Here is a 27,084-nt window from a genome sequence, read left to right as displayed (position 1 = left end):
AGAGGCTGTTCAGAGATTTAATGACCGTGGCACTGGTCATGTCCGAGCAGGGGATAGCGAACGGGAAACGGGAGTACTCATCAATGATGTTGAGGAAGTACACATTGCGGTCGGAGGAGGGGAGAGGCCCTTTAAAATCGACGCTCAGGCGTTCGAAAGGGCGAGTGGCTTTTATCAGGTGGGCTCTGTCTGGTCTATAAAAGTGCGGTTTGCACTCAGCGCAGACTTGGCAGTTCTTGGTCATGGTCCTGACCTCCTCGATGGAGTAAGGCAGGTTGCGGGCCTTGATGAAGTGGAAGAACCTGGTGACCCCCGGGTGGCAGAGGTAATTGTGGAGGGCCCTCAGCCTATCGATCTGCGCGCTGGCGCAGGTACCACGCGATAGGGCATCTGGGGGTTCATTGAGCTTCCCAGGCCGGTACAAGATCTCGTAATTGTAGGTGGAAAGTTCGATTCTCCACCTCAAGATCTTGTCATTTTTGATTTTGCCCCTCTGCTTGTTGTTGAACATAAAAGCAACTGAACGCTGGTCAGTGAGCAGGGTAAATCGTTTTCCGGCCAGGTAGTGCCTCCAATGACGCACAGCCTCCACAATAGCCTGGGCCTCCTTCTCGACCGCGGAGTGTCTGGTCTCCGGGCCCTGGAGGGTTCGTGAGAAGAATGCCACAGGTCTCCCCGCCTGATTAAGGGTGGCGGCCAGAGCGAAGTCGGACGCATCGCTTTCCACCTGGAAGGGGATGGATTCGTCCGCTGCGTGCATGGTGGCTTTGGCAATGTCCTCCTTGATACGGTGGAAGGCCAAGCGGGCCTCTGCCATCAGGGGAAAAGAGGTGGTTTTGATCAGCGGACGGGCTTTGTCTGCATAGTAGGGGACCCACTGAGCGTAGTAGGAAAAAAACCCTAGGCACCTCTTCAGAGCTTTTAGGCAGTGGGGCAGTGGGAGTTCCATAAGGGGACGCATCCGGTCCGGGTCGGGACCGATGACCCCGTGTTCCACAACACAGCCAAGGATGGCGAGGCGGTCTGTGCGGAATATGCACTTCTCCTTGTTATATGTCAGGTGCAGGAGTTGGGCGGTGCGGAGGAATTTCTCGAGGTTTGCGTCATGGTCCTGCAAGTCATGGCCGCAGATGGTCACATTGTCTAGGTAAGGGAAAGTGGCCTGCAGTGCGTTTTGATCGACCATCCGGTCCATCTCCCTTTGGAAGACGGAGACCCCGTTGGTAACGCCGAAGGGAACCCTAAGGAAGTGATAGAGGCGGCCGTTTGCCTCAAAAGCAGTATACTGGCGGTCTTCAGGGCGGATGGGGAGCTGGTGGTATGCTGATTTCAGGTCAATGGTCGAAAAGACGCGGTACTGCGCGATCTGGTTGACCATGTCAGCTATGCGGGGGAGTGGGTAGGCGTCCAGCAGGGTGTAGCGGTTTATTGTTTGGCTGTAGTCGATGACCAGGCGTTGTTTCTCGCCGGTCTTAACGACCACAACCTGGGCTCGCCGGGGGCTGGAGCTGCCCTCAATAATCCCCTCCTTCAGGAGCCGCTCCACTTCGGTTTTGATGAAAACCCTGTCCTCGGCACTGTATCGCCTGCTCTTTGTGGCGATGGACTTACAGTCGGGGGTGAGGTTAGCAAACAGTGGGGGGGGTGGGACTCTGAGTGTGGAGAGGTTGCATCTGGTGCGCGGCGGGCAATTTGGAGGCTGCTGGCTGCAGACTGTGAGTGGGGGGAGGGGGCCACCGTACGCCAGTGTAACGCTTTTGAGGTGGCACTGGAAATCCAACCCCAGTAGGACGGCAGCGCAGAGGTCGGGCAGGACCAGGAGTTTAAAATTATTGAACACAGTCCCGTCTACTACTAGTGTCGCCACGCAGTAACCGCCAATGTCCGCTGACTGGGACTCGGAGGCCATAGAAATCCGCTGGTGCGCAGGCAGGACTGGGAGAGAGCAACGCCGCACCGTGTCGGGGTGGATGAAACTCTCTGTGCTCCCGGAGTCAAAAAGGCAGTTTATTGCATAGCCGTTTACCTTAACGTCCATTTTGGACCGAGCTAGTTGGTGCGGTCTCGTTTGGTCCAGCGTAACAGAGGCCAGCATAGGGGTCGGTGTGTCGCTGCGGGTATCAGATGGGGGGGGGGTTGGCGGTCTGCTGGTGTCCAAGATGGCGGCGTCCATGATTCCCATGTGGCTGGAGTCGTCCAAGATGGCTGCTGCTGCGGTGGTTCGCACATGGCTGGGGAGGCCCAAGATGGCGGCCCGCACGGCCCACACGCGGTGCTGTTAGGGGCCCAAGATGGCGGCTCGCACGGTCCACACGCGGCGCTGCTGGCGTTTGGGGTGGCTTTGGCCTTGCAGACGCTGGCGTAGTGTCCCTTTTTCCCGCAGCCTGAGCAGGTCGCATTCTTCGCCGGGCAGCGCGCTTTGGGGTGTTTGGCCTGGCCACAGAAGTAGCATTTCTGGCCTTGGGATACTGCTGTCTGGCTTTGGGACAGTGCTGCGGTAGTTGGGCCGTTGTTGGGCTGTGGCTGGGGTGGCACGGTGCTATGGGGCTGTCCTACCGTGTCCCAGGTTGTCGTTCCCCGCGGCGTCCACGGTGCAGAGGAGTAGGCTTCCATGCCCCGGTAGGCTGCGTCCAGCGTTAGTGCAATTTCGGAGGCTTTGTCGAGGGTGAGGTCACTCTGCTCCAGCAGTCGCTGTCGGGTGTAGTTGGACCTGTGGCCCGCTACGAAGGCATCCCGGATCAGTTCCTCTGTGTACTTAGCGGGCGTTACCGCCTTACACCCACAGGTCCGGCCAAGCACGGACAGTGCTTGGAGGTATTCCTCAGTCGATTCCCCAGGTTGTTGCTTGCGACTCCCCAGAAGGTGCCTGGCGTATACTTCGTTCACAGGGCGCATGTACTGGGTCTTGAGGAGCTGGAGGGCGGCTGTGTACGAGGTCGCGTCCCGGATGACTGCTGGTTCACCTTGGAGATCAGGACAGACAGTTTGTCCGCATCCGTTACGACCGCAGTGGAGGCAGTCAGGAATGTCTCGAAGCACGTGAGCCAGTGAGCAAACTTGGTGGAAGCGTCCGCTTCCCGACTGTCCAGGTCCAGGCATGCTGGTGTGAGGATCTTCTCCATTATAAAAAATTTAGTTAATAAAATTGATGCGCCATCAATTACTCAAAAGACTGAGGTTAAGCGAGTAACAACCAGGCTTTTATTAACTAAAGAATGAAGGTCTTGTCTCGAGTGGTCGACCCGTCCAGAATACTAAGGGACTGGGAGGTAGTCACTTATATACCTGGAATAGTGGGAGGAGTCAGCCGAGGCATGTCCAGACCTGTACCTAGTGGAATACACATACAGACAGGTATAACAGTGGTTTACCACAGGAAGGAAGGCTGTAAAGGTAAGTACAGGTAATTTAAACTTCTTTACACACTTTAGACACACCAAACACACTTACCTTTGCACTCATGCACCCATCACTCACCTGAACACCGACATCGCGACCCCCTCCAAGTCCTTCAACCCGACGGACCGCCTGCTGTAACCTGGCGTGGTTTGGAGCCGTCGGAAATCCCACACGAAACCCCTCAAAATAGGGTTTAGGCTAAAAACTGCCTGTTTACTACCTGTTAACAGGCAGTTAATTGGCACTAATCCCTTCCCGCCTCGGGTCGGCGGGTCCCAGTGCGGGGCGGGTACCCGCCTCCCCTGAAACTTACGTGGAGGCGGGTTTTGGGCGGGATGGTGTCGGGACCCCCGAAATCGGGATTTCCCCCCCCCACACACCTGAAACCCTGCCTGACGGCTCCAGGAAAATCTACCCCTCTGTCTCCTGCCACTCAGCCAATTTCCTAACCAGGTCAATAATTTGCCTTCAATTCCATGGGCTTCAACCTTAGTTAAGAGTCTCTTATGAGGGACTTTATCAAATGCCTTCTGGAAGTCCATATATATAACATCCATAGACATTCTCCTGCCCACTACTTAGTCACCACTTCAAAAAATTCAATCAGATTTGTCAGGCATGACCTACCTTCCGCGAATCTATGCTGGCTCTCTCTCTCTGATCAGCTGAAAATTTTCAAGGTGTTCAGTCACCCTAACCTTAATTATAGACTCTAGTAATTTCCCAACAACAGATGTAAGGCTAACTAGTCTATAATTCCCTGATTTCCCTCTCTCGCCATTCTTAAATAGCGGAGTGACATGCACACTTTTGCAATCTGAAGGAATGGTTCCTGAATCGAGAGAACTTTGGAAGATTATAGTTGTGCTCACCTACTTCCTTTAAAACCCTGGGATGGAAACTATCTGGTCCTGGGGATTTGTCACTCTTTAGTGCCATTATTTTCTTCATTACTGTTATTTTACTGAAGTTAATTTTATTGAGTCCCTGTCCCTGATTCAGTATTAGTTTCCTTGGAATTTCTGGCATGCTATCCTCTTCCTCTTCTATAAATACAGTTGGGCAAAGTAGCTATCGACAAAAGTGCTGAATTCCAGAGGCGAGGTGAGAGTGACATCAAGGCAGCATTTGACCGAGTATGGCACCAAGCAGCCCTAGTAAAACTGAAGTCAATGGGAATCAGGGAGAAAACTCTCCACTGGCTGGAGTTCTACCTAGCACAAAGGAAGATGGTTGTGGTTGTTGGAGGTCAATCATCACAGACCCAGGACATCACTGCAGGATTTCCTCGGGGCAGTGTCCTAGGCCCAACCATCTTCAGCTGATGCATCAATGACCTTCCCTCCATCATAAGGTTAGAAGTGGGGATGTTCGCTGATGATTGCACAGTGTTCAGTACTCTTTGCAACTCCTCAGATAATGAAGCAGTCCATGCCCACATGCAGCAAGACCTGGATGACATTCAGTTTTGGGCTGATATGTGGCAAGTAACATTCGCACCACACAAGTGCCAGACAATGACTATCTCCAACAAGCGAGAGTCTAACCACCGCCCCTTGACATTCAATGGCATTAACGTTGCCAAATCCCCCACCATCAACATCCTGGGGGTCACCATTGACCAGAAACTTAACTGGACCAGCCACATAAATACTGTGGCAACAAGAGCAGGTCAGAGGCTCGGTATTCTGCTGCAAGTGTCACACCTCCTGACTCCCCAAAGCCTTTTCACCATCTACAAGGCACAAGTCAGGAGTGTGATGGAATGCTCTCCATTTACCTAGATGAGTGCAGCTCCAACAACACTCAAGAAGCTCGACACCATCCAGGACAAAGCAGCCCGCTTGATTGGCACTCCATCCACCACCTTAAACATTCACTCCCTCCACCACCGGCGTACCGTGGCTGCAGTGTGTACCATCTACATGATGCTCTGCAGCAACTCGCCAAGGCTTCTTCGATAGCACCTCCCAAATCCGCGACCTCTACCACCTAGAAGGACAAGGGCAGCAAGCGCATGGTAACACCATCACCTGCAAGTTCCCCTCCAAGTTACACACCATCCTGACTTGGAAGTATATTGCCGTTCCTTCATTGTCGCTGGGTCAAAATCCTGGAACGAACTCCCTAACAACACTGTGGGAGTACCTTGGGGAGTCAGGGGGTGTGACACTTGCCGCAGAATACACGGACTGCAGCGGCTCAAGAAGGCAGCTCACCGCCACCTTCTCAAGGGCAATTATGGATGGGCAATAAATGCTGGCCTTGCCAGCGACGCCCACATCCCAGGAATGAATTTTTAAAAAGTAATTATTCAACATGTCTGCCATTTCCTTATTATCATTGACAATATCACCGTTATCAGTTTTCAAGGGGCCAACATTGCTCCTAACCACCCTCTTTTTTCTAGTATAATTGCAAAAATTCTTTGTGTTGATTTTGATATCCCTTGCAAGTTTATTTTCATACTCCCTTTTTGCAGCTCTTACTATCTCTTTTGTCACCCTTGTATCTTTCCCATTCACCAGGATCAGTGCTTTTTTTGCATTTCTGTATGCTTTTTCTTTTAGTTTTATGCTGTCTCTTATCTCTTTATTCGTCCATGGCTTTTTTTTGGCAAGTGGAGCTCTTGCCCTTCAGGGGTATAAACTGGATCTGTATCACAAGTTCTTTTTTGAACACCTCCCACTGATCTTCTGTCATTTTACTCCATTAATTGATTTATCCAGTTTACTGTGGACAGCCTCTGTCTCATCCCGTTGAAGTCGGCCTTACCTTTATGGCCTCTGCTCTCCGCTTCTCGAATTAATCTATTCAGAGCATTAGCCATTAATATTTCTGGAACTAAGACATCCTGGACATTTGTGGTGTATGTAGTGGTAAGCTGTTAACTGGAACTATAACAACTTTAGAGAATGCAAACATCAAGCCGCAACAAATGGATGTATGTGGCTACCTGATGGCTTAGCTGATTAAGTTGGAAGTAGCCAAGCAATACAGGTCAGGAAGGCTCCAGATTTAACCACTGCTGAGTTAGCTGATCTCAGTTGGAGCAGTGTAAGGTGTAATATGGTTTCCCTCAGCACCACTGAGTTAGGGAGGAAGAAACTGGCCAGAGGTCCCATTGCTATCCAGTGTCCCCTGGCGTGTGTGTGCGTGCGCGCATGTGCTCAACAGTGCTGCCCTCCAGATTTCAATAGTCTTCTGCCACTTTTCTAGGCTTATGCATAAAGAATGGCCACTTCGCCAAGGAGAGTGACTACTTGTGTACCGAAGAAGGGGACTGGAGGAAATTGGAGAAAGGGGGGAGAAAATAGGCATGTTTGAAGACATCAGTAGTGGTCCTTTTTTACTCAAGACAGTGACTAATTTCCCACCAGAATGTTGAGCAGCATCTGAATTACTGCAATCTGATATAGATAGTTAACAGTTACCATATCTTCAGTTGAGAAGACTAAATCAAAAACTCTCGTGATAGATTGAGCATAAAGTTTCATCTATAATGTATTATTGATCTCTAAAGATGCCAAGTTCTCTTTGGTTGCAAATATTCAAGCTTGTTGGTTTAGTAATTACATCTGAACAATATGGGATAAAGAAATTGTTAACATGGTTGGAAAAGCTGGTGGAAGAATAGGAATTCTAAAGACCGCTGTATTTGCCTCCATCAGCAACTATACTGTGGTGCAAAGCCTATATCTGCTCAGTGATCAAATGTAGCTCTGTTTGGCAGATTACTGAAAAACTCCATCTCTTTCTGAACTACCCCAAAGCCCATAGACCAAAAACCATACAGACTAGTTTGCTGGATGAGTTAATTCCTCTTTGACGTCGGACAGATTTAGCTGGGCTGCCAATCTGCAAGATTAGAACTGGAACAGCACAAGAGTTACCAACATTTACGCCAGATTTATGTTATCCGTGTTTCTTCTGGCCCTGCAGAAAGAATTTACTACTAAGGTTACATCATTATCAAAGACGTGCAGAGGGAGATGCTGGTGCTGTTAGTCTTTTGAAATCCCCGAGATATATCTCTACAAGCGTCGCAATTAAATTTTTCTCTCTTCCCCCGTTCTCTCTCTCTCTCTCTCTCTTTCTCATTGACTCTTTCTCGTCTCTCTCTCTCTCTCTCGTTGTGTCTCTCATCTCTCTTGTTGTCTCTCTTTCTCGTTGTCTATTTCTCATTGCCGCTCTCCATCTCTTTCTCTCTTGCTCTTTCGTCACATTTTAGCCTCCATTAGTTAGCATTAAAATGTAACACAAATCTTAGTTGCTTTCCCTAAAAATGTGCAAATGTTCAAAAGGAAATGTCTATTAGCAACAGAACTAAATGTTTATGTGGAGGTTCCAGTACTTGGTTATTTTATTTGTTTGTCATATAATGAATATAACTCTTGTCCTTAACAGATCTGTAAGATTGGCATTATCTATTCCATACCACCAAATAAACCCATTTTATTTATATTTATAGGAGACAATGAAACAAAATGGAAGAAGTGATGCTGCATTAAAGGCCTTGCAGAATCAAGCAGAAGAAGGAACTTCCAAAGTCTGTAAACTTTAGCCTATAATCTTAGTTTAACATTTCTATTTTATAGATGGTACAGGTATCCTTCTGTATATACAAAAGTATTTATTAAGTAACTTCAAATTGGATGACCATTTTATGAAATTTATAAGTTTCAAAGTTAATAATGTTTAATAGCAGGTTTTAAAATATTTTACAACATTTTCATTTCTATTTAACGAAAACAGGTTAAAGAGCTGGAAACTGCGTTGGTGATTTGTAAGGAGGAGCTGAAAATGCAGCTGCAACAAGTTGAAGATAACCGGGAACAGCAAGAGAAACAGATAAGAAAGAAGTCTGAAGAGGTAAATTAAACTGATAATACATACTGCTATCAAAGTTAAACTTTTTTTTTGCCAGACTTAACTTCTGTTTAATTCACTTCAACTCCAGAACACGTGTGCGTGTGTGTATTTATTTTCAGAGCAAAACTGGTAATTGTCTTTCATCAGCTTGCTGAAAATCTGAAATGTGTATTTGATTATCTACAGTAGATTCTGATTGGCAGACTAAATGCCAAACTTAAATATTGTTTTCCTTTCCAGTCACTGTTCTGGATTATTGCAAAGTGAGTCATTGCACCAAATGGCAATTCTACAAAATAATGCGCACAATTTTCCCTAAAGCCTACTCATAATCCTTGTAATTGTGTATTAGCATTTAAGAACAGGGAAGATGCTACCCACTTCTGTTGTCTACTATTTATCTATTCAAAACTGTTTTGTAAAAGGATTTCTCTCGCCTGTCTTGCCCGTCTGGTGTCTTGCCCAGAAATTAATTTACAGATTCCTTCCACAGAATCAATTATCCTCTCCCAGGTCAAAAAAATTGGCTAAGGTGGAAACTAACACGAAGGATCTTGTGAAGGAGTTTTTTCCCAACAAATGCAGGCATTGGTTGGAAGGGGTGGGGGTGGCGGTGGCGGTGGGAGGGGGAAGAGGAAAGTTGTTTGTATATAAATGACTACAAGTTGTGTGTCTTATTAAATCTTCTGACTGCTTGATTCTATCTCGCTGGAGTTTAGAAGAATGAGAGGGGATCTCATTGAAACTTATAAAATTCTAACAGGACTAGACAGACTAGATGCAGGAAGGATGTTCCCGATGGCGGGGGAGTCCAGAACCAGGGGTCACAGTCTAAGGATAAGGGGTAAGCCATTTAGGACAGAGATGAGGAGGAATTTCTTCACCCAGAGAGTGGTGAACCTGTGGAATTCTCTACCACAGTAGGCAGTTGAGGCCAATTTATTAAATATATTCAAGAAGGAGTTAGATATATTTCTTAAGGCTAAACGGATCAAGGGATATGGGGAAAAGGCAGGGACAGGGTACTGAGTTTGGATGATCAGCCATGACCTCATTGAATGGCGGAGCAGGCTTGAGGGGCCGAATGGCCTACTCCTGCTCCTATCTTCTATGTTTCTATGATTCTCTTCTGAGATTTATAGGCAGTGGAACAAAGTCACCAAGTATAGCCATAAATAATCTGGATTTAAGAGTTGGGGGAACAATATCGAAATTGACTGATGGCACCAAATGGGGGAGATATGGCAAGTTATGACTGACTGTAAAAGGCTGTGGGAAGACAGGCTAGCAGGATGGGAAGATGGGTAGAAGATGTAGCTCATTGTAGAAAAATGTGAGGTAATACATTTTGGTAAAATTAGGGAAAGGAAATACACCTTAAATGGTAATATTCTACATGGAGTACTGGAGCTTTGGGGTGCAGATACAAAGGTCATTAAAGATAGCAGTGTAAGTAGATAAAGGCATCCTTAGTTTTGTATCTAGGGGCATAGACTACAAAAGCAAGGAGGTAATGTTCAAGACCGTAGGCCATAGTTGGAGTATTATGTACATTTTTGGGCAACCCATTGTTGAAACCATGTAAAAGGAATAAAGAAAGTTGCAGAAACAAAATACTGCGGATGCATGAAATCTGAAATAAAAACAGAAAATGCTAGAAATACTCAGCAGGTCAGGCAGCATCTGTGGAGAGAGAAACCGAGATAACATTTCAGGTTGATGACCTTTTTGTCAGAACTGGAAAAAGTTAGAGATGTAACAGGTTTTAAGCAAGTGCAGGGGCAGGGAGAGGGGGAAAGAAGGAAAGAACAAAAGGGAAGGTGTGTGATAGGGTGGAAGGCAGGAGAGATTAAATGACAAAAGGGATGATGGTGCAAGGCAAAAGGAGATGGTAATGGGACAAGTAAAGAAACAAAGATGGGTCTAGAAGAGGAGTAAATGGGAATAGCAGAATCCTCAACAACTGCCGTCCGAAAAAATGGGGGCAGAGGTTATGATCTGAAATTTTTGAACTGCACGTTGAATCCGGAAAGCTGTAAAGTGCCTAATCGAAAGATGAGGTGCTGTTCCTCGAGCTAACATTGAACTTCATTGGAACAGTGTAGGAGGCTGAGGCCAGAGTGGGAGTGGAGTGGAGAATTAAAGTGACAGGCAACCGGAAGTTCGGAGTCACGCTTGTGGACTGAATGGAGGTGTTCCACAAAGCAGTCACCCAATCTGCGTTTGGTCTTCCCAATATAGAAGAGACTGCATCGTGAGCAGCAGTATACTAAATTGCAAGAAGTACAAGTAAATTGCCATTTCACCTGGAAGGAGTGTTTGGGGCCCTGGACTATGGGAAGGGAGGAGGTAAAAGGGCAGGTGTTGAATCTCCTATGCTTACACAGGAAGGTGCCGTGGGAAGGGGAGTGCGTGTTGGGGGGTGATTGAGGAGTGGACCAGGGTGTCGTGGAGGGAACTGTCCCTTCGGAATGCTAAAAGGGATGGGGAAGATGTGTTTGGTGGTGGGATCATGCTGGAGGTGACGGAAATGGCGGAGGACGATCCGTTAAATGTGGAGACTGGTGGGATGGAAGGTGAGGGCAAGGGGAACCCTATCGTGGTTCTGGGAGTGAGGGGAAGAAGGTTGCAGCATAGATTTGCTAGGATCTTCAGGAATAAGGGTTACAATTACAAAAAATTAAGACGCAAGATGTTGGGGCTTTTAATTTTTACTGGAGCTCAGAAGGTCAGGGGATCACCTGATTCGAGGTCATCTGGATTATAAAGGGTCACTCAATTAAGGTAAATAGATTATTTTTATTGATGTGCAAGGTGGTAACGAGAGTGCACAAATTGTGGGCAATCATCAAAAAAAATTAATGTTGCGGTTATCAAAAAATTTCTTTACACTGCAGATGTTTAGAATGTGGCATGCTCCATTACAAGCAGTTGTTAAAGCAATTTTTTTACAAGAGAATTAGAAGAGAAATATTAAAGTCTGCATGGAGAGCAATCAGGAGAGTGGGATTAGATTAGGTGACTTGTGGAGAAAAGCAGTACTGATTTTGATGGGGTGAAAAATCTCTTGGCTTTTATTTGTGTTGTATCATTCTAGGACTAGAACTTTAGATCTCAAAGATAACTTGGGTCCTAAAGATTGGCATAGTGCATGATGAATCAGTAAAGATGCAGCTTCAGGAGACTACAGGAAACTTTCTGGTATCCGGCACTGACGGGACCGAGCTGGTGCCGGTCGATCAAAACTGCCGGAGAAACCAGCGCTAATGTTAAAACATACGGAGCTTCTGAGCTCCGTGTGAAGCAACAAACCCTGTTGCTTAGCAACAGCTTCAAAACAGTCAGCGTAGCTTGCAAGCGTCTCTGTAGCTAAGCAACAGCTTCAGCTAGACCTTGCAGAGCCACGACTGGAGAAAAAAAGCAACAAGAAGTAAAAAAACTTATCTCAACCGACTCCTGAATTTTGCCGGTGGATAGAGCTTTCCGGACATTTAACCTCTGGTTAAACAAAAGTTTCCTGTATAAAGAATTCTTGAATTTTACTTTTGGAAGGTACATCGCCTGCAGAAAGATCTGAAGCTATCGGCAATAAATCTGAACGAAATGAGTGAGCAGAATATTCAACTCCAGCAGACCTTGCCGCAGTATCAGCAAATGTTGCAGCAGGGGACAGTTCGAATCGGAGAACTGGAAGACCACCAGACAATGCTAGAGAGACAGGTGATTGCTTTCAAAGTGTATACTTAGCTTTTGATTTTTATAGTGTAATCTGTTTGATGGAACCTGACATCCTATCTTCTGCACTGGGAGGGGACTTCCCAAGTTTTTTCAAGATGAAAGCGTGAAAATGCTCTTGTTCATTTACGGAAGTTTTAAATCCGAGCTCCACCAGAACAATACCGTCCAGTACTTGCAATCACTTCCTATTGGGCCAGAGAACTGGTGTGAACCCTGTCCCAGTGATTGTACAGATTTCAATCTGTAATAAATTAAAAGGGAAGATTAAGATTGATGTTAGGACATACCATACACCTGTCTGCATAGGCAGAAAGCTGGAGTCATGACTGCAGTGGGGGAGGGTACAGTCTTTCATAGTTTCTGGTTGTACCAAACTTTCCACTCTTGCTGGCAAAAAGCACTGTTAATCATGTGATTGAACTAGATTGAGTAAATACTCTACTGAGCCTCCTGATTTGTCAGTAAATGTAAGGTATATTTTGGTTTACAAAAAATAAAAGTAGTAATATTTCTAACGGGGGAAAGCTGGGTGATGGGGAGGAGCAGAGGGATTTGGCGGTTCGGGTTCACAAGACGTTAAAAGCAGCACCTCAAGTGGATAAGACCATAAAAAAAAAAAAATCTGGGTTTTATGGCAAGCGATATAGAATATAAAAATTGAGATGTAATGGTAAATCTATATCAAACCTTGGTAAGACCACAGTTAGGGAACTTTGTGCAACTTTGGGCTCCACACTAGCGGAACGATGTCGAGGCAATTGAGAAGTTACGATGCAGATTCACTCGGATGCTGCCTGGTATGAGAAAATACAAATATGAAGGAAGACTTGAAAATTTGAGGCTGTTTTTGTTAGAACAGTAGTGATTAAGGGGTGATTTGATAAACGTGTGTAAAATTATGGAAGAATGGGTTGGAGTTGTAGAAACAGACTGTTTTCAGTAGTTAAGGGGTCTAGAATGAGGGGTCATGGATATAACATGAAATGTAAGAGATTTAGGGCAGAGGTTTGTGAGGCTGGAGATTGAAGCAGCGACTGTCAGAATTTAATAGGGTTAGATTAGGTAGTTGATGGAAAAGGGAAAAAAGTGATATAGGAGCAAGGCAGACATAGCAATTAGGATTAACAACAGAAAATGCTGGAAAAACTCAGCAGGCCAGGCAACATCTGTGGAGAGAGAAATAGAGTCAACGTTTCAGGTTGAAACCCTTCGTCAGGACTGAAAAAACACAGGAAATGAAACAGATTAAAAGGCCAGTTTGGGGGCTGGGAAATGGGGATGAAAGAACAAAAGAGAAGTGAAGAGACATTAAGAGGTATTCAAAACCAGACGAGATGGTGATAGGACTAGTAAAGAGACAAAAGACAGCTCTAGATTAGGTGTGAAATGCGCTGGCAGAATGGGAGACAGCTGCCATGTGGGAGAGAAAAAAAGAGGGAAGGTCAGAAAACAAAGGTGTGGATAAAAAATATGTAAAAATGTAATGGGGGCCGAGGTTATGATCTGAAATTGTTGAACTCGATACTGAGTCCAGAAGGCTGTAAAGTGCCTAATCAGAAGATGAGGTGCTGTTCCTCGAGCTTACGCTGGGTTTCCGTGGAACAATGCAAGAGCCCGAGTGCAGTGAGGTCTGAGTGGGAATGGGGCGGTGAATTAAAATGACAGGCGACCGGAAGCTCGGGGTCACCCTTACGGACTGAACGGAGGTGTTCCGCAAAGCGGTCACCCAATCTGCGTTTGGTCTCCCCAATGTAGAGGAGACCGCATCGTGAGCAGCGAATACAGTATACTAGATTGCAAGAAGTACAAGTAAATCGCTGTTTCACCTGGAAGGGGTGTTTGGTGCCCTGGACAGTGGGAAGGGGGGAGGTATGAGGGCAGGTGTTGCATTTCCTGCACTTGCACGGGAAGGTGCCGGTCGAAGGGGAAGGGGTGCTGGGGGTGATAGAGGAGCCGTCTTTTGTCTCTTTACTAGTCCTATCACCATCTCGTCTCGTTTTGAATACCTCTTAATGTCTCTTCACTTCTCTTTTGTTCTTTCATCCCCATTTCCCAGCCCCTAAACTGGCCTTTTAATCTGTTTCATTTCCTGTGTTTTTTCAGTCCTGACGAAGGGTTTCGACCTGAAATGTTGACTCTATTTCTCTCTCCACGGATGTTGCCTGGCCTGCTGAGTTTTTCCAGCATTTTCTGTTGTTATTTTGGATTTCCAGCATCCGCAGTATTTTGCTATCGTAATAGGAATTAGGATTACTGCTCGTGGACCAAACCGCCTTTTTTTCATGTTGCAATTTCATATGTAGTTCCTTTTCTACCTCAATATCACGACGTTCCATGTTTATTATAGCTTTTATTATAGCATGTGCACTGAACACTGAATTTAATGAATGTTAACATATTGTAATGAAACGACAATTTAAATTAAAAAAAAAAAATCCATCCTATTATCCTACATATGGGTGCATTAAAATTAAATATTTAAGTATTGATACTGATTAATCAGTACAAACTGCATATTGTCTTGATTTAGACATGACAAAATCTCCCATTATAAGATAAAAGGAAATATGGGTAGCCCTATTCATTAGCTCCGTGCTTATGGGCCTGCTATGCAGTTATTTGGTTGATTACTTTGCAAAAGGAGTAATATGTGAAAATCTTGGTAATAGCTCCACTGATGTTTCATCCTTTAATACAGGGATAATATAATTATCAAGCCTGTTTATATTTATAAAATAGGTTTCTAAACTGGAGCAAGAATCATTTAAACAGAAGATGTCATTTGCAGATGAGCTCTCAAAAGCAGAAGACAAACTGTTTAAGGCTTATCAGGACCAGGATGCCAAACACCAGCAGGTGGCTGAACTTATCAGCTCTATGAAGTAAGTTTTGTGGTGGAGGGGATTAACATCTGTTGAAAACAAGTGTTCATATTGTTTAGCCCTTTTTATTTTTTTTCTAGTGTTGAAAAGGGCATGGTTAAGTTTTTAAATAAATGCTTACCTATTTTTTTTATGTATCAATTTCAGTTATGTTTCAGGATTGTTAAATAGGACCCTGATTTTGGTAGGTTTTCAGCACCATTTTGGAAAAACTGCAAGAGATAGTAGGTCCTTTTATCAAAGGGCTCTGGGTTTGTATCCAGCGTAGACTGAAAACTTTATCCATCAGATGTAAGAGTCGTGTAGGAAAAGTGTTTTGAGCAGCTTCAGTTGTATTCCTTGTGGACATGAGCCCACAACACAGACACTTGGGGCTAGATTTGGCACTTATTCAGGAAAATCTAGCCCTAAATTGGGATTACCATGTGTTAGGATGGCTGCGGTGGGAAATGGGAAAACCTTCACTAGCGCAATATACGGGTTCTTTTCTGAGGATGCAGTGCAGTAGATGGTGCTTCCAAGCTTTTTATTTCAACTGGCATTAAATTGACAGCAAGACCAATTCTTTTGAAATAATTTGGAATAAGTTTATTAAACACACACACATGCACATAGTCTATTGGACAAAACAATCAGTCTACTGGTATCCTATGGACTCTACTTGATTACAACAGGTAAGGTAATGGGTTCCAGATTTAAACAGACTTATACTTCCCTCTGAGTCAAGCAATGCATGCGGCCTTCTTCCTTGCTTCTTGGTCTGTAGAGGGGGGCTTCCTGCTTTTCCATGTGGTCATCAAGAGCGAGAGAGCCTTTGGGTTCCTCCTTTTATATCTTTTAAAGTCCATTGTCTCTAGTATAAATTGCTAAAACCCCAGGATTGGGTCTTAGTTTCATTGCAGTTCTTGATTGGCTTTCCTTACTCATGTGTCTGTCTGCAGCGGCTGGTGCCATTTCTTGATTAAGTTAATTGTTTTGTTAACGTCTTTTAATGGCTTTGAGTTTCGATGGTGAGTTTCGATGCTGTCTCTGTGGGGGTTATCTTGTTATGCAGGTTTCTTTTGTTAAGTTTTGCACCATTGCCTTGAGCCCCGCCCACCCAGGGGAGATCCATACACATTAAATTAATTTGAAGAAGGGTCAAACCCGAAACGTCAACTCAAATTTCTCTCCACGGATGTTGCCTGACCTGCTGAGTTTTTCCAGCATTTTCTGTTGTTATTTCACATTAAATTAATCTTTATTACATACATCTTATATTAATAGTCTCGAGTCCATCGCATATCATAATGTTGACAAAACATACATTTTTTTTCTTGCATGCTTCAATCTGCATTTGATTTATGCTACAACTGATGAGGAAGTGATTCATTTTCACTTTGCAATAAACTGTTGTAAATTTTGCCATTCTGGCAGAAGTGCAACTTTAAAATTTATAAATAATGCATATGCCTATATAGATAGACAAGGTTGTGTTTCTGCATCAGCCCAACCATCACCATCTCAAATGTTAACTGAGTTAAAATTCATCTGGAAGAGCTAACTGGAGTGTTTACATCGAATAAGATTATGGAACTTGCTGCATTTTAATGCCTTAAAGGTATATATTATTTCTGATGTAAAGACTGTGACTATGATGTTTTTTGGTCAAATGCCCTGTTGTTTGGTCTGCTTGCTCTATAGTGCAGTAATAGCTCTTCGATATGCTTTAATCTGATTTGTTCAGTCACAAGTCAGTGATATGAAAATAAAATCCAAAAGGGATTCTAAGATAGAATCATAGAATGATGCAGCACAGAAGGAGGCCATTCGGCCCATCGTGCCTATACCGGCTCTTTGGCACAGCTATCCAATTAGTCCCACACCCCTGTTCTTTCCCCATAGCCCTGTCAATTTTTTCCCTTCAAGTATTTATCCAATTCCCTTTTGAAAGTTATTATTGAAGCTGCTTCCACCATCCTTTCAGGCCGTGCATTCCAGATCATCATAACTCGGTGCATAAAAAATGTTTTCCTCCTGTCCATTCGGGTTCTTTTGGCAATTACTGGCAATTACTTTAAATTTCTGTCCTCTGGTTATCGACCCTTCTGTCACTGGAAAAATTTCTCCTTATTTACTCTTATCAAAACCGTTCATGAACCTTCTTGATGTTGTCACCAACGGGCAGCAGGGATAGAATTTCAAACTCGGGCATTAAAGCCATTATCTTCCATTTTCATGATTTTGAACACCTCTACCAATTCTCCTCTTAACCTTCTCTACTCAGCTTCTCCAGTCAAATTCAAATTCAAATTGCTTTATTGGCATGACAAGGTACATCTTATGTTGCCAAAGCATCGAAAAACATTTATGGTTGAACACATAAACGCAGATCTATCCATACAGTGTATAAACAGATATATCCCTGAGTGTATAAATATAACATTCATATAATTTGTATATACTCTTTTCTTAGATTTAATGGTTGTCCCTCTGTTTATGGCAAGCTGTAACATAGTGTGCCGCTAGGGTTACACAATTTCTCTGTTCTCCTAGTAGGTATGGGAGTTTTTGGTCATCATTCAAATTTCTGAATTCAGGGCATATTTTTGTGAACTTTGGGTAGAAATTCTCCCTTATGCCCTGCTATTTTCCACAAGCTGTGAGTAAGTGCATCTCTGTCTCCACCACTCCCTGACTGCAGCGAGAGCATATCCTGTCCTCTTCCTCTCCACATAACTGAAGTCCCCTGATCCTTGGTACTTATTCTAATAAATCTCATCTGCACCCTCTCTAAGGCCTTGACATCCTTCCTAACGTGTTGTGCCCAGAATTGAACACAATACTCCAGGTGAGGCCTAACCAGTGTTTTCTAAAGGTTTAGCATATCTTCCTTGCTTTTGTACTCTGTCTCTCTTATATGCCTCTATTAATAAAGCCAAGGATCCTATATGTTTTTTAACAGCCTTCTCAACTTGTCCTGCCACCTTCAAAGATTTCTTTACATACACCCCCATGACTCGCTGTTCCTGCACCCCTTTTAAAATTGCATCATTTAGTTTATATTGCCTCTTTTCATTCTTCCAACCAAAATGTATCACTTCACACTTCTTTGCGTTAAATCTCATCTGCCATGTGTTTGCCCATTTCACCAGTCTGTCCATGTCCTCTTGAAGTGTGCTATCCTCTTCGTTGTTTACTACATTTCCGAGTTTCGTGTCATCTGCAGACTTTGAAATTATAGAAACATAAAAGATAGGAGCAGGAGTAGGCCATTCGGCCCCTCGAGCCTGCCCCGCCATTCAATGAGATCATGGCTGATCATCCAAACTCAGTACCCTGTCCCTGCTTTCTCCCCATACCCCTTGATCCCTTTAGCCTTAAGAAATATATCTAACTCCTTCTTGAATATATTTAATGAATTGGCCTCAACTACCTTCTGTAGTAGAGAATTCCACAGGTTCACCACTCTCTGGGTGAAGAAATTCCTCCTCATCTCTGTCCTAAATGGCTTACCCCTTATCTTTAGACTGTGACCCCTGGTTCTGGACTCCCCCGCCATCGGGAACATCCTTCCTGCATCTAGTCTGTCTAGTTCTGTTAGAATTTTATAAGTTTCAATGAGATCCCCTCTCATTCTTCTAAACTCCAGCGAGTATAAGCCCAATCGACCCAATCTCTCCTCGTACGTCATTCCTGCCATCCCAGGTATCAGTCTGGTGAATCTTCGCTGCACTCCCTCCATGGCAAGAACATCCTTCCTCAGATAAGGCGACCAAAACTGCACACAATACTCAAGGTGCAGTCTCACCAAGGCCCTGTACAACTGCAGCAAGACATCCTTGTTCCTGTACTTAAACCCTCTCACTACGAAGGCCAACATACCATTTGCCTTCTTAACCGCCTGCTGCACCTGCATGCCTACCTTCAGCGACTGGTGCACAAGGACACCCAGGTCTCGTTGCACTTCCCCTTCTCCCAATCTATTGCCGTTCAGATAATCTGCCTTCCTGTTTTTGCCACCAAAGTGGATAACCTCGCATTTATCCACACACTGCATCTGCCATACATCTGCCCAATCACCCAACCTGTCCAAATCATACTGGAGTTTCTCGGCATCCTCCTCACAGCACACACGCCCACCCAGCTTTGTGTCGTCTGCAAACTTGGAGATATTACATCTAGTTCTCTCGTCCAGATCATTAATATATATTGTGAATAGCTGTGAATTGTGAATAATTATGCCCTGTATACCCAAGTCCAGGGCATCAATATGCATCAAAAAGAGCAGACCCCTGGTGGACACCACTGTATACACCTCTCCAGTCTGAAAAACAACTATTCACCGCTACTCTCTGCTTTCTGTCCCCTAGTCAATTTCGTATCCACACTGCCAGTGTCCCTTTTAATCCCATGGGCTTTACGAGGTACTTTGTCAAACACCTTTTGAAAGTCCACATACACAACATCAACCCTCTCCGTCACTTCATTAAAGAACTCAATCAAGTTAGTTAAACATGATTTGCCTTTAACAACTCCATGCTGGCTGTCATTTAAAGCCCATACTTTTCCAAATGCCAATTAATTTTGTCCCGGATTATTGTCTCAAAGTTTCCCACGTTAGGCTAACTGGCTTGTAGTTGCCGGGTTTATCCCTCTCCCCTTTTTTAAACAGGGGTGTAACATTTGCAATCCTCCAGTCCTCTAGTAGCACCCCCATTTCTAAGGAAGATTGAAAGATTGTGACCAGAGCCTTTGAAATTTCCATCCTTGCTTCCCTCAGCAACCTAGGATGCATCCCATTTGGACTGGGTGACTTTTTTTACTTTGAGGATAATCATGATTTTTACCACGGATCTTTTCCTATAACTGCCTCATAATTTTTTATAAAAGCAAAATGCTATGGATGCTGGAAATCTGAAATAAAAACGTAAAATGCTGGAAACACTCAGCAGGTCAGGCAGCAAATGGGACAAATGCTGCTTGACCTACATAAGGACATTGACCTGCAGAGCACTTTGTTTCTATTTCATGATTTTTTTTTAGCTTGGAGGTTGACAGTAAGTTGTGCAACTAGGAAAGTGTGTGAAGAACATGGGAGGCCGGAAAATCTGATGGGCCTGCCGTTTCTTAAAGCCAGCCTGCACCTCTTAAAGAGGCGGTGAAGTTTTCATCACTGGTCTCTGGGAACTGTATTTCTGGAGCAGTATGCGCATATTGGTGACCTGGGCACCCCAATGTTCGGATACCACCTTGGAGGTGCTTATTGAGCAAGTCAGGGCCAAGAAGGAGGTCCTGTTACCCTCAGATGGCAGACGTGTGCTATGCCAACTAAGTTAGCATGCATGGAGAGAAGTGCCTGAGCAGGCGACAGCAGCATCATTCCCAGGACCTGGCTGCAGTGCTGGAAAAAAAAAGTCATAACCTTACCAGGACCGTCACGCTAAGATTCCTCCACATCCCCCTTGCTCTGATGAGAAAGATCCCAAGCTACTATTAGAAGATGAGCAAGGGAGCTCTCCCTGGTGTCCTGGCCACCATTTATTCCTTAACCAACATCATTAAAAAAAAAACCCAGATTATCTGGTCATAATCTCATTGCTGTTTGTGGGACCTTGGTGTGCGCATATTGGCTGTCATGTTTCCCCACATTATAACAGTGACTACCCTTCAAAAGTACTTAATTGGCTATAAAGTTATTGGAACATCTTGAAGTCGTGAAAGGCGCTATATAAATGTAAGCTCTTTTATTAAGTTAGTATTCAGTAAAATAGCTTAATTTTTCATTTGGAGAATGAGGCTCCAAGTTTTAATTTCTTTCAAAAAGTAAAGCTTTAGGGTTAGGTTAGTCTCATGGCTGTTTTAGCCTAAGACTTTCTTAAGCATCTTTACTCTTGTGCATTTGGGTATCTATTGAAAACTTCCAGAACTTTATACCTGGATACTGCATATGATTTGCCATTAAGAGCTGTAATATCTTTCATGTGTCAGTATCTGCAGCAGTCTGTTTACATTTTTTGTGACCTGTTCCAACTACTCATCAGTTTTTACTGCGTTTATCAGAGAAATAAAGACTGAGATGGATAAATACAAAGGTGAAACTGCTGCACTGGAAAAAGAACTTCTTCAACTAAGACGTGATAGCGCAAACAAGGATATTCAGCTTAATCAGTTGGAAATGACTCTGCGTAATACGCAGGTAGAATTGAACAGGAAGTCTGACCAAGGTAGTGAAAATCATTTTTGCAGTGGGTGTGTCTGTGTGTGTCTATGCCTTGATTTGTCCTCCTTAAATGTAGAAATTTTTCTGATCAAATTACATATTTTTTAGGTGCCTGATGGTTTTTCTCCATGTAGTACAGAATTAAAAAAATCTTGAGGCTTTTTTGTATTCATTTATTTATGGGATGTGGGCATCGCTGGCAAGGCCAGCATTTATTGCCCATCCCTAATTGCCCTTGAGAAGGTGGTGGTGAGCCGCCGCCTTGAACTGCTGCAACCGGTGAGGTGAAGGTACTCCCACAGTGCTGTTAGGGAGGGAGTTCCAGGATTTTGACCCAGTGACGATGAAGGAATGGCGATATATTTCCAAATCAGGCTGGTGTGTGACTTGGAGGGGAACTTGGAGGTGGTGGTGTTCCCGTGTACCTGCTGCCCGTGTCCTTCTAGGTGGTAGAGGTTATGGGTTGGTGCTGTCGAAGAAGCCTTGGCGAGTTGCTGCGGTGCATCTTGTAGATGGTACACACTGCAGCCACGGTACACCGGTGGTGGAGGGAGTGAATGTTTAAGGTGGTGGATGGTGTGCCAATCAAGCGGGCTGCTTTGTCGTGGATGGTGTTGAACTTCTTGAGTGCTACTAGAGTTGCACTCGTCCAGGCAAGTGGAGAGTATTCCATCACACTCCTGACTTGTGCCTTGTAGATGGTGGAAAAGATTTGGGGAGTCAGGAGGTGAGACACTTGCTGCAGAATACCCAGCCTCTGACCTGCTCTTGTAGCCACAGTATTTATGTGGCTGGTCCATTTAAGTTTCTGGTTAATGTTGACCCCTAGGATGTTGATGGTAATGCCATTGAATGTCAAGGGGAAATGGCTAGACTCTCTCTTGTTGGAGCTGGTCATTTCCTGGCACTTGTGTGACGGGAATGTTACTTGCCACTTATCAGCCCAAGCCTGAATGTTGTCCAGATCTTTCTGCATGTGAGCACAAGCTACTTCATTATCTGAGGAGTTGCAAATGGAACTGAACACTGTGGAATCATCAGCAAACATCCCCACTTCTGACCTTTTGATGGAGGGAAGGTCATTGATGAAGCAGCTGAAGATGGTTGGGCCTAGGACACTGCCCTGAGGAACTCCTGCAGCGATGTGCTGGGGCTGTGATGATTTGACCTCCAACAACCACAACCATCTTCCTTTGTGCAAGGAGAAAATACTGCAGATGTTGGAAATCTGAAATATAAACAGAAATTGCTGGAGATACTCAACAGGTCAGGCAGCATCTGTGAAGAGAGAAACAGAGTTAACGTTTCAGGTCGATGACCTTTCGTCAGAACCCTGAAGAGTTCTGACGAAAGGTCATCGACCTGAAACGTTAACTCTGTTTCTCTCTTCACAGATGCTGCCTGACCTGCTGAGTATCTCCAGCATTTTCTGTTTATATTCCTTTGTGCAAGGTGAGACTCCAGCCAGTGGAGTTTTCCCCGATTCCCATTGACTTCAATTTTATTAGGGCTTCTTGATGCCACACTTGGTCAAATGCTGCCTTGATGTCAAGGGCAGACATTCTCACCTCACCTCTAGAATTCAGCTCTTGTCCATGTTTGGACCAAGGCTGTAATGAGGTCGGGAGCCACATGGTCCTGGTGGAACCTAAATTGAGCATTGATGAGTAAGTGCTGCTTAATAGGAATGTCGACGACACCTTCTGTCACTTTGCTGATAATTGAGAGTAGGCTGATGGGGTAGTAATTGGCCGGATTGGATTTGTCCTGCATTTTATGGACAGGACATACCTGGGCAATTTTCCACTTTGTCAGGTAGATGCCAGTATTTTAGCTGTACTAGAATAACTTGGCTAGAGGCGCAGCTAGTTCTGGAGCACAAATCTTCAGCACGACAGCTGGGATGTTGTCGGGGTCCATAGCCTTTGCTGTATCCAGAGCGCTCAACCATTTTTTAATATCACGTGAAGTGAATCGAATTGGCTGAAGACTGGTTTCTGTGATGGTGGGGACCTCAGGAGCAGGTCGAAATGGATCATCCACTCGGCACTTCTGGCTGAAGATGATTGCAAACGCTTCAGCCTCGTCTTTTGCACTCACGTGCTGGGCTCTGCCATCATTGAGGGTGGGGATGTTCATGGAGCCTCCTCCTCCCGTTAGTTGTTTAATTGCCCACCACCATTCATGACTGGATGTGGCAGGACTACAGAGCTTTGATCTGATCCGTTGGTTGTGGGATCGCTTAGCTCTGTCTATAGCATGCTTTTCTGCTGTTCAGCATGCACGTAGTCCTGTGTTGTAGCTTCACCAGGCTGGTACCTCTTTCTTATGAAATATACAGGTTATACCATCCAAGTATACGCAAGTTCATCAGTGGGTACACAAATTAATCAACAAAAACAACTGTGTAACCTTGATCAACTTTTATAGCCATTTCAGAAAATATTGGATAAGAAAAGCTTCCTACTGAATGCCATACATAATGTTAATTAGTTTCCAGCATTGCGTTGCACCATCTGAACTTTCTTTTCATATAGTGATGTTACTAACTGGGACTCATGAAAGTAAATTAAGATTTCCATTTACGTATAAAGTATCTCAGCATATCTCTTAAATATTTCCAAGCACTTGACATATAATTGAAATGCAATGACATTATATAGCAAATGTGAACAGTTGAATGACTAAACATAACTTAGTGAATATTTTATTTTTTGCTTTTATATAAATGCATTTAATTTGTAATGTGCCCCGTAGTGCTTGATCTGGAGGGAGATCTGCACCGGACTGAGACAGACCGCAGGAATTCAGTGCAGAAAACTCAGGAGATGGACACACAGTTGAAGAATATGCGCAGTGAATTACAAGACACTTTAAACCAGCTTAAGGAGCTACGAGATGTGCTTCAAAAGGCTCAGAACAGCATTGAGGAAAAAAGTGACACCATTGAAGAGCTCACAAATGAACTTGGGTGAGTTACTTCATCTACAGGAGTGAAGAAGTGAACTGCATTGATAATGATGCTATAGAAAAATAGATTTGGACCAATTCATTAAATTTTTCCATCAGTTTCTTCCTTTGATTTCTGATCATATTTCAGCACTTCTATAACTCATATTGAGCGAATGTATTGCATGTTTACATGGTATCAACTACTTATTTTGTCATTTACAGAGTTTAATTTATGATTAAGACCTGCTTTATTATGTATGGCACCATTTGAAAAAAAAATCAAAATTCTAAACAACAATCATTTGAGACTATGAAGGATGAAGTTTGTCACACATTTATCTGCAAAGGTTTTGTCCAAATGAATCAGACCTTGTGTAATAATTTTGAGAGGTTCAGTCAGTACTCAGTTGTGAAACGGAAGCCTTGCAGCGTTTAAAACTCCCCTTTTGTTAAGTTTCACATTTTTAGTAAAATAACTCCGTATCAAAAAATGTTAAATATTCGCAGAACAGAATCTAAAATAGAGACTGGCTTGTTGCTCTCTTTCCTAGTGCGGGCTACATTGAAAATGTGTGTTTGTAAAGAAATAGCTTAAATTATTACAAAACATCCATTCCCTTAACTGCATTTGATTGTAATGCCCTGATCAAATGACAGAATTATTTATTTGTATAAAAATTGCCATCAGCCTGATTTCCAACTCTGTTTGTACATTTCATCAGTGTGATTGTCCAATTAAACCCACAGCAGCAGTTATCTCCCTGATTTGATCTTTTAGCAGAATGCACCATTTTCTGGCATACAGTTCCACAGGTATCAATCAGTTGTCCTTCAGCAGCTTGTTCATTAGAGAACTGTGTGTATATTTCTACAGATACAGAAATATATCTACATATAATATATGAAATATATATTTTTGATATGGAAAGTGAGAGTTGGGAAGGATGGGATGCTTTCCCTAACTAAATAATTTAAAAAATTCCTACCTGGTAACTAATTTCAGTACCTTTTGGGGTCCACTATTTCTGGTCCCTCTTCCTCCTTTACATGGAGCTGCTGTGCTGACATCAACAGAGCAACTCTCTGCGGATAGGAAAAATCTAAAATAGTATACCTGTTGCTGTGGAAGGTGGCAGCAGGAATGCACTGAGACTGGAATTAACTTAATCCATGTAGGAATGGTTTTTGTTCCGTTTCTAATGTAGCTTTAATATTAGACTCACATTAAGAATTTATTTTTTCATTATTTCAGTACTTACACTATTTATATCCTTTAGTATGAGAATTTGCACAATTATTTTTAGTATGAGATTTTTCCATTCACTGCTGTGGGAGATTGCTCAATTACATACAAGAATTTGGGCCTATTGTTGTATGGCTATGAGGAAGGTACTGTAAAAAGTTTTTTGAGGAGCAGCAAGTAATTTTTCTGCTGTGAAATCAAGGCAGCAATTTTGTTGTAATGGCATAAGAAAATTGGTCTAATATAGCTCTTCAAAAGCATCAATACCGTTGGAACTATAGTTAATCTGTTAAATAACTCTTGTCAACATGACCAAAGAAGACCTAGTACAGGAAACTTTGTGATATCCGGCACCGACGGGACCGGCATGTTGCCGATCTATCAAAACTGCCGGACATACAAAGTTAATGTTGAAGCATACGGAGGTTTTCATCTCCGTATCTGACAACAAACACTGTTGCTTAGCAACAGCTTCTAAAGAGTCGGCTGCAGCTGCAAGCGTCTCTAGCTGAAGCTGTTGCTATAGCTACAGACCTTGCAGTGCCTGACTGGGGGAAAAAAAAGAACGAGAACTAAAAAAAACTTATAGAAAACGGTTCCTGATTTTTGCTGTTAGATCGAGTATTCCGGATATACAACCTCCAGATAAACCAAAGTTTCCTGTACTTGCTAAAGCTACTTTTAGATAGAAGCCATTTTATTATGAACTACTGAAGTTACATTAGTAGTTTTACTTTGCAGTAATTACATTTTTGGTCAATGTTTTAAAATATTTAATATTCAGCTTGGTAAATGAACAGCAGAAATTCTGCAAATCTATCTCGTGTTTTGATTTCTACATGCAAAACAAAAGAAAGTTGCAAATATTATTTAAGTAAAGCTTTGAAAATCATTTTCCATGCTGAATACATCAAAATACAATTAATTGTGTGTCTGGGTGGGGGTGGGGGAGGTTTGTGGAAACACGCAGGAGAAAATATTGGCCCGGAATTTGCGGTCAGTGGCGAAACAAAGACTTTTGCCGCTGGCCCCGAAGTAAGTTTCCCACAAAGATCTCACGATCCCTTTGTCAAGAAGTTTGGGTTTTCCAACGTGTATTCCAAATCAACGTAGTACAGTGGGAATCCCATAGTGCGAGCTGCTGTGTCTAAGCAGCCAATCAAAATGCAGAATTCTCAGACAGCAAACAAGGAAGAGGGTAAGCGCTTAAAATACAAACTTTTTAAAAATGTTAGAGAGAGCAAAACAAAGATTGAGGTTCTCACAGGGGGAAAAGGCAAACCTGAAATAAAGATGAAAGTTTCTTAAAAATTTAATTTTTTATTAAAAAGGATGAATTTGACACTGCACAAAATTTAAAATGAGTTTTTCAGGCCCATAGCCTTTGTTTAGCAGTTAATTCGCTGTTAAAACCCCAGTTACACCGAAACAGTGTAATTACTGTGGAGGAACCGATGTTTTCTTCAGTTTCCATGATTTGGGAGATTTCACTGATTGCCAGCTCTATGGTGGGGGGTGGGTGTGGGGGAACAGTGCAGCCTGTGGAGAGCAGTGAATGACAGACCACAACTTCAGGATTGGCGCGTGTGCTAAATCCTGAAATTGCGGTCAGTTGCAACGACGAACATTGCCAGTTCGCTGTCATTAGGACCGCAAATTCTGGGCCAATAACTGAGACATTTAAGATTGCCACAAACAATTATTGCTGATCTATCCTTACAGCGGCTGTGTATAGTATTTGCTGGAAATCAAGCTCTTGACCTAACTACTCTGCGTTGCTCAAATTCTATGAACTG

General features: G+C 43.6%; 1 protein-coding gene across 4 annotated transcripts in view; it reads left to right on the top strand.

Moving 5' to 3' along the window:
• ccdc18 (coiled-coil domain containing 18) overlaps positions 1 to 27,084 on the top strand; it is a 183,272-nt gene that overhangs the window by 94,631 nt on the left and 61,557 nt on the right. For all 4 annotated transcript variants that reach the window (XM_085983310.1, XM_085983311.1, XM_085983312.1 and 1 more), the window contains 6 exons: positions 7,871 to 7,948; positions 8,155 to 8,271; positions 11,824 to 11,991; positions 14,749 to 14,891; positions 20,934 to 21,097; positions 23,851 to 24,064. In XM_085983310.1, coding sequence (XP_085839436.1) covers positions 7,871 to 7,948; positions 8,155 to 8,271; positions 11,824 to 11,991; positions 14,749 to 14,891; positions 20,934 to 21,097; positions 23,851 to 24,064 — 884 coding nt within the window. The remainder of the gene's footprint in view (positions 1 to 7,870; positions 7,949 to 8,154; positions 8,272 to 11,823; positions 11,992 to 14,748; positions 14,892 to 20,933; positions 21,098 to 23,850; positions 24,065 to 27,084) is intronic.

This window comes from Somniosus microcephalus, chromosome 3, assembly GCF_052327205.1.
Source record: "Somniosus microcephalus isolate GS21.2 chromosome 3, FLI_Smic_1.0, whole genome shotgun sequence".
NCBI classification, from domain to species: Eukaryota; Metazoa; Chordata; class Chondrichthyes; order Squaliformes; family Somniosidae; genus Somniosus; species Somniosus microcephalus.
This window is presented reverse-complemented; position numbering and strand designations above follow the sequence as displayed.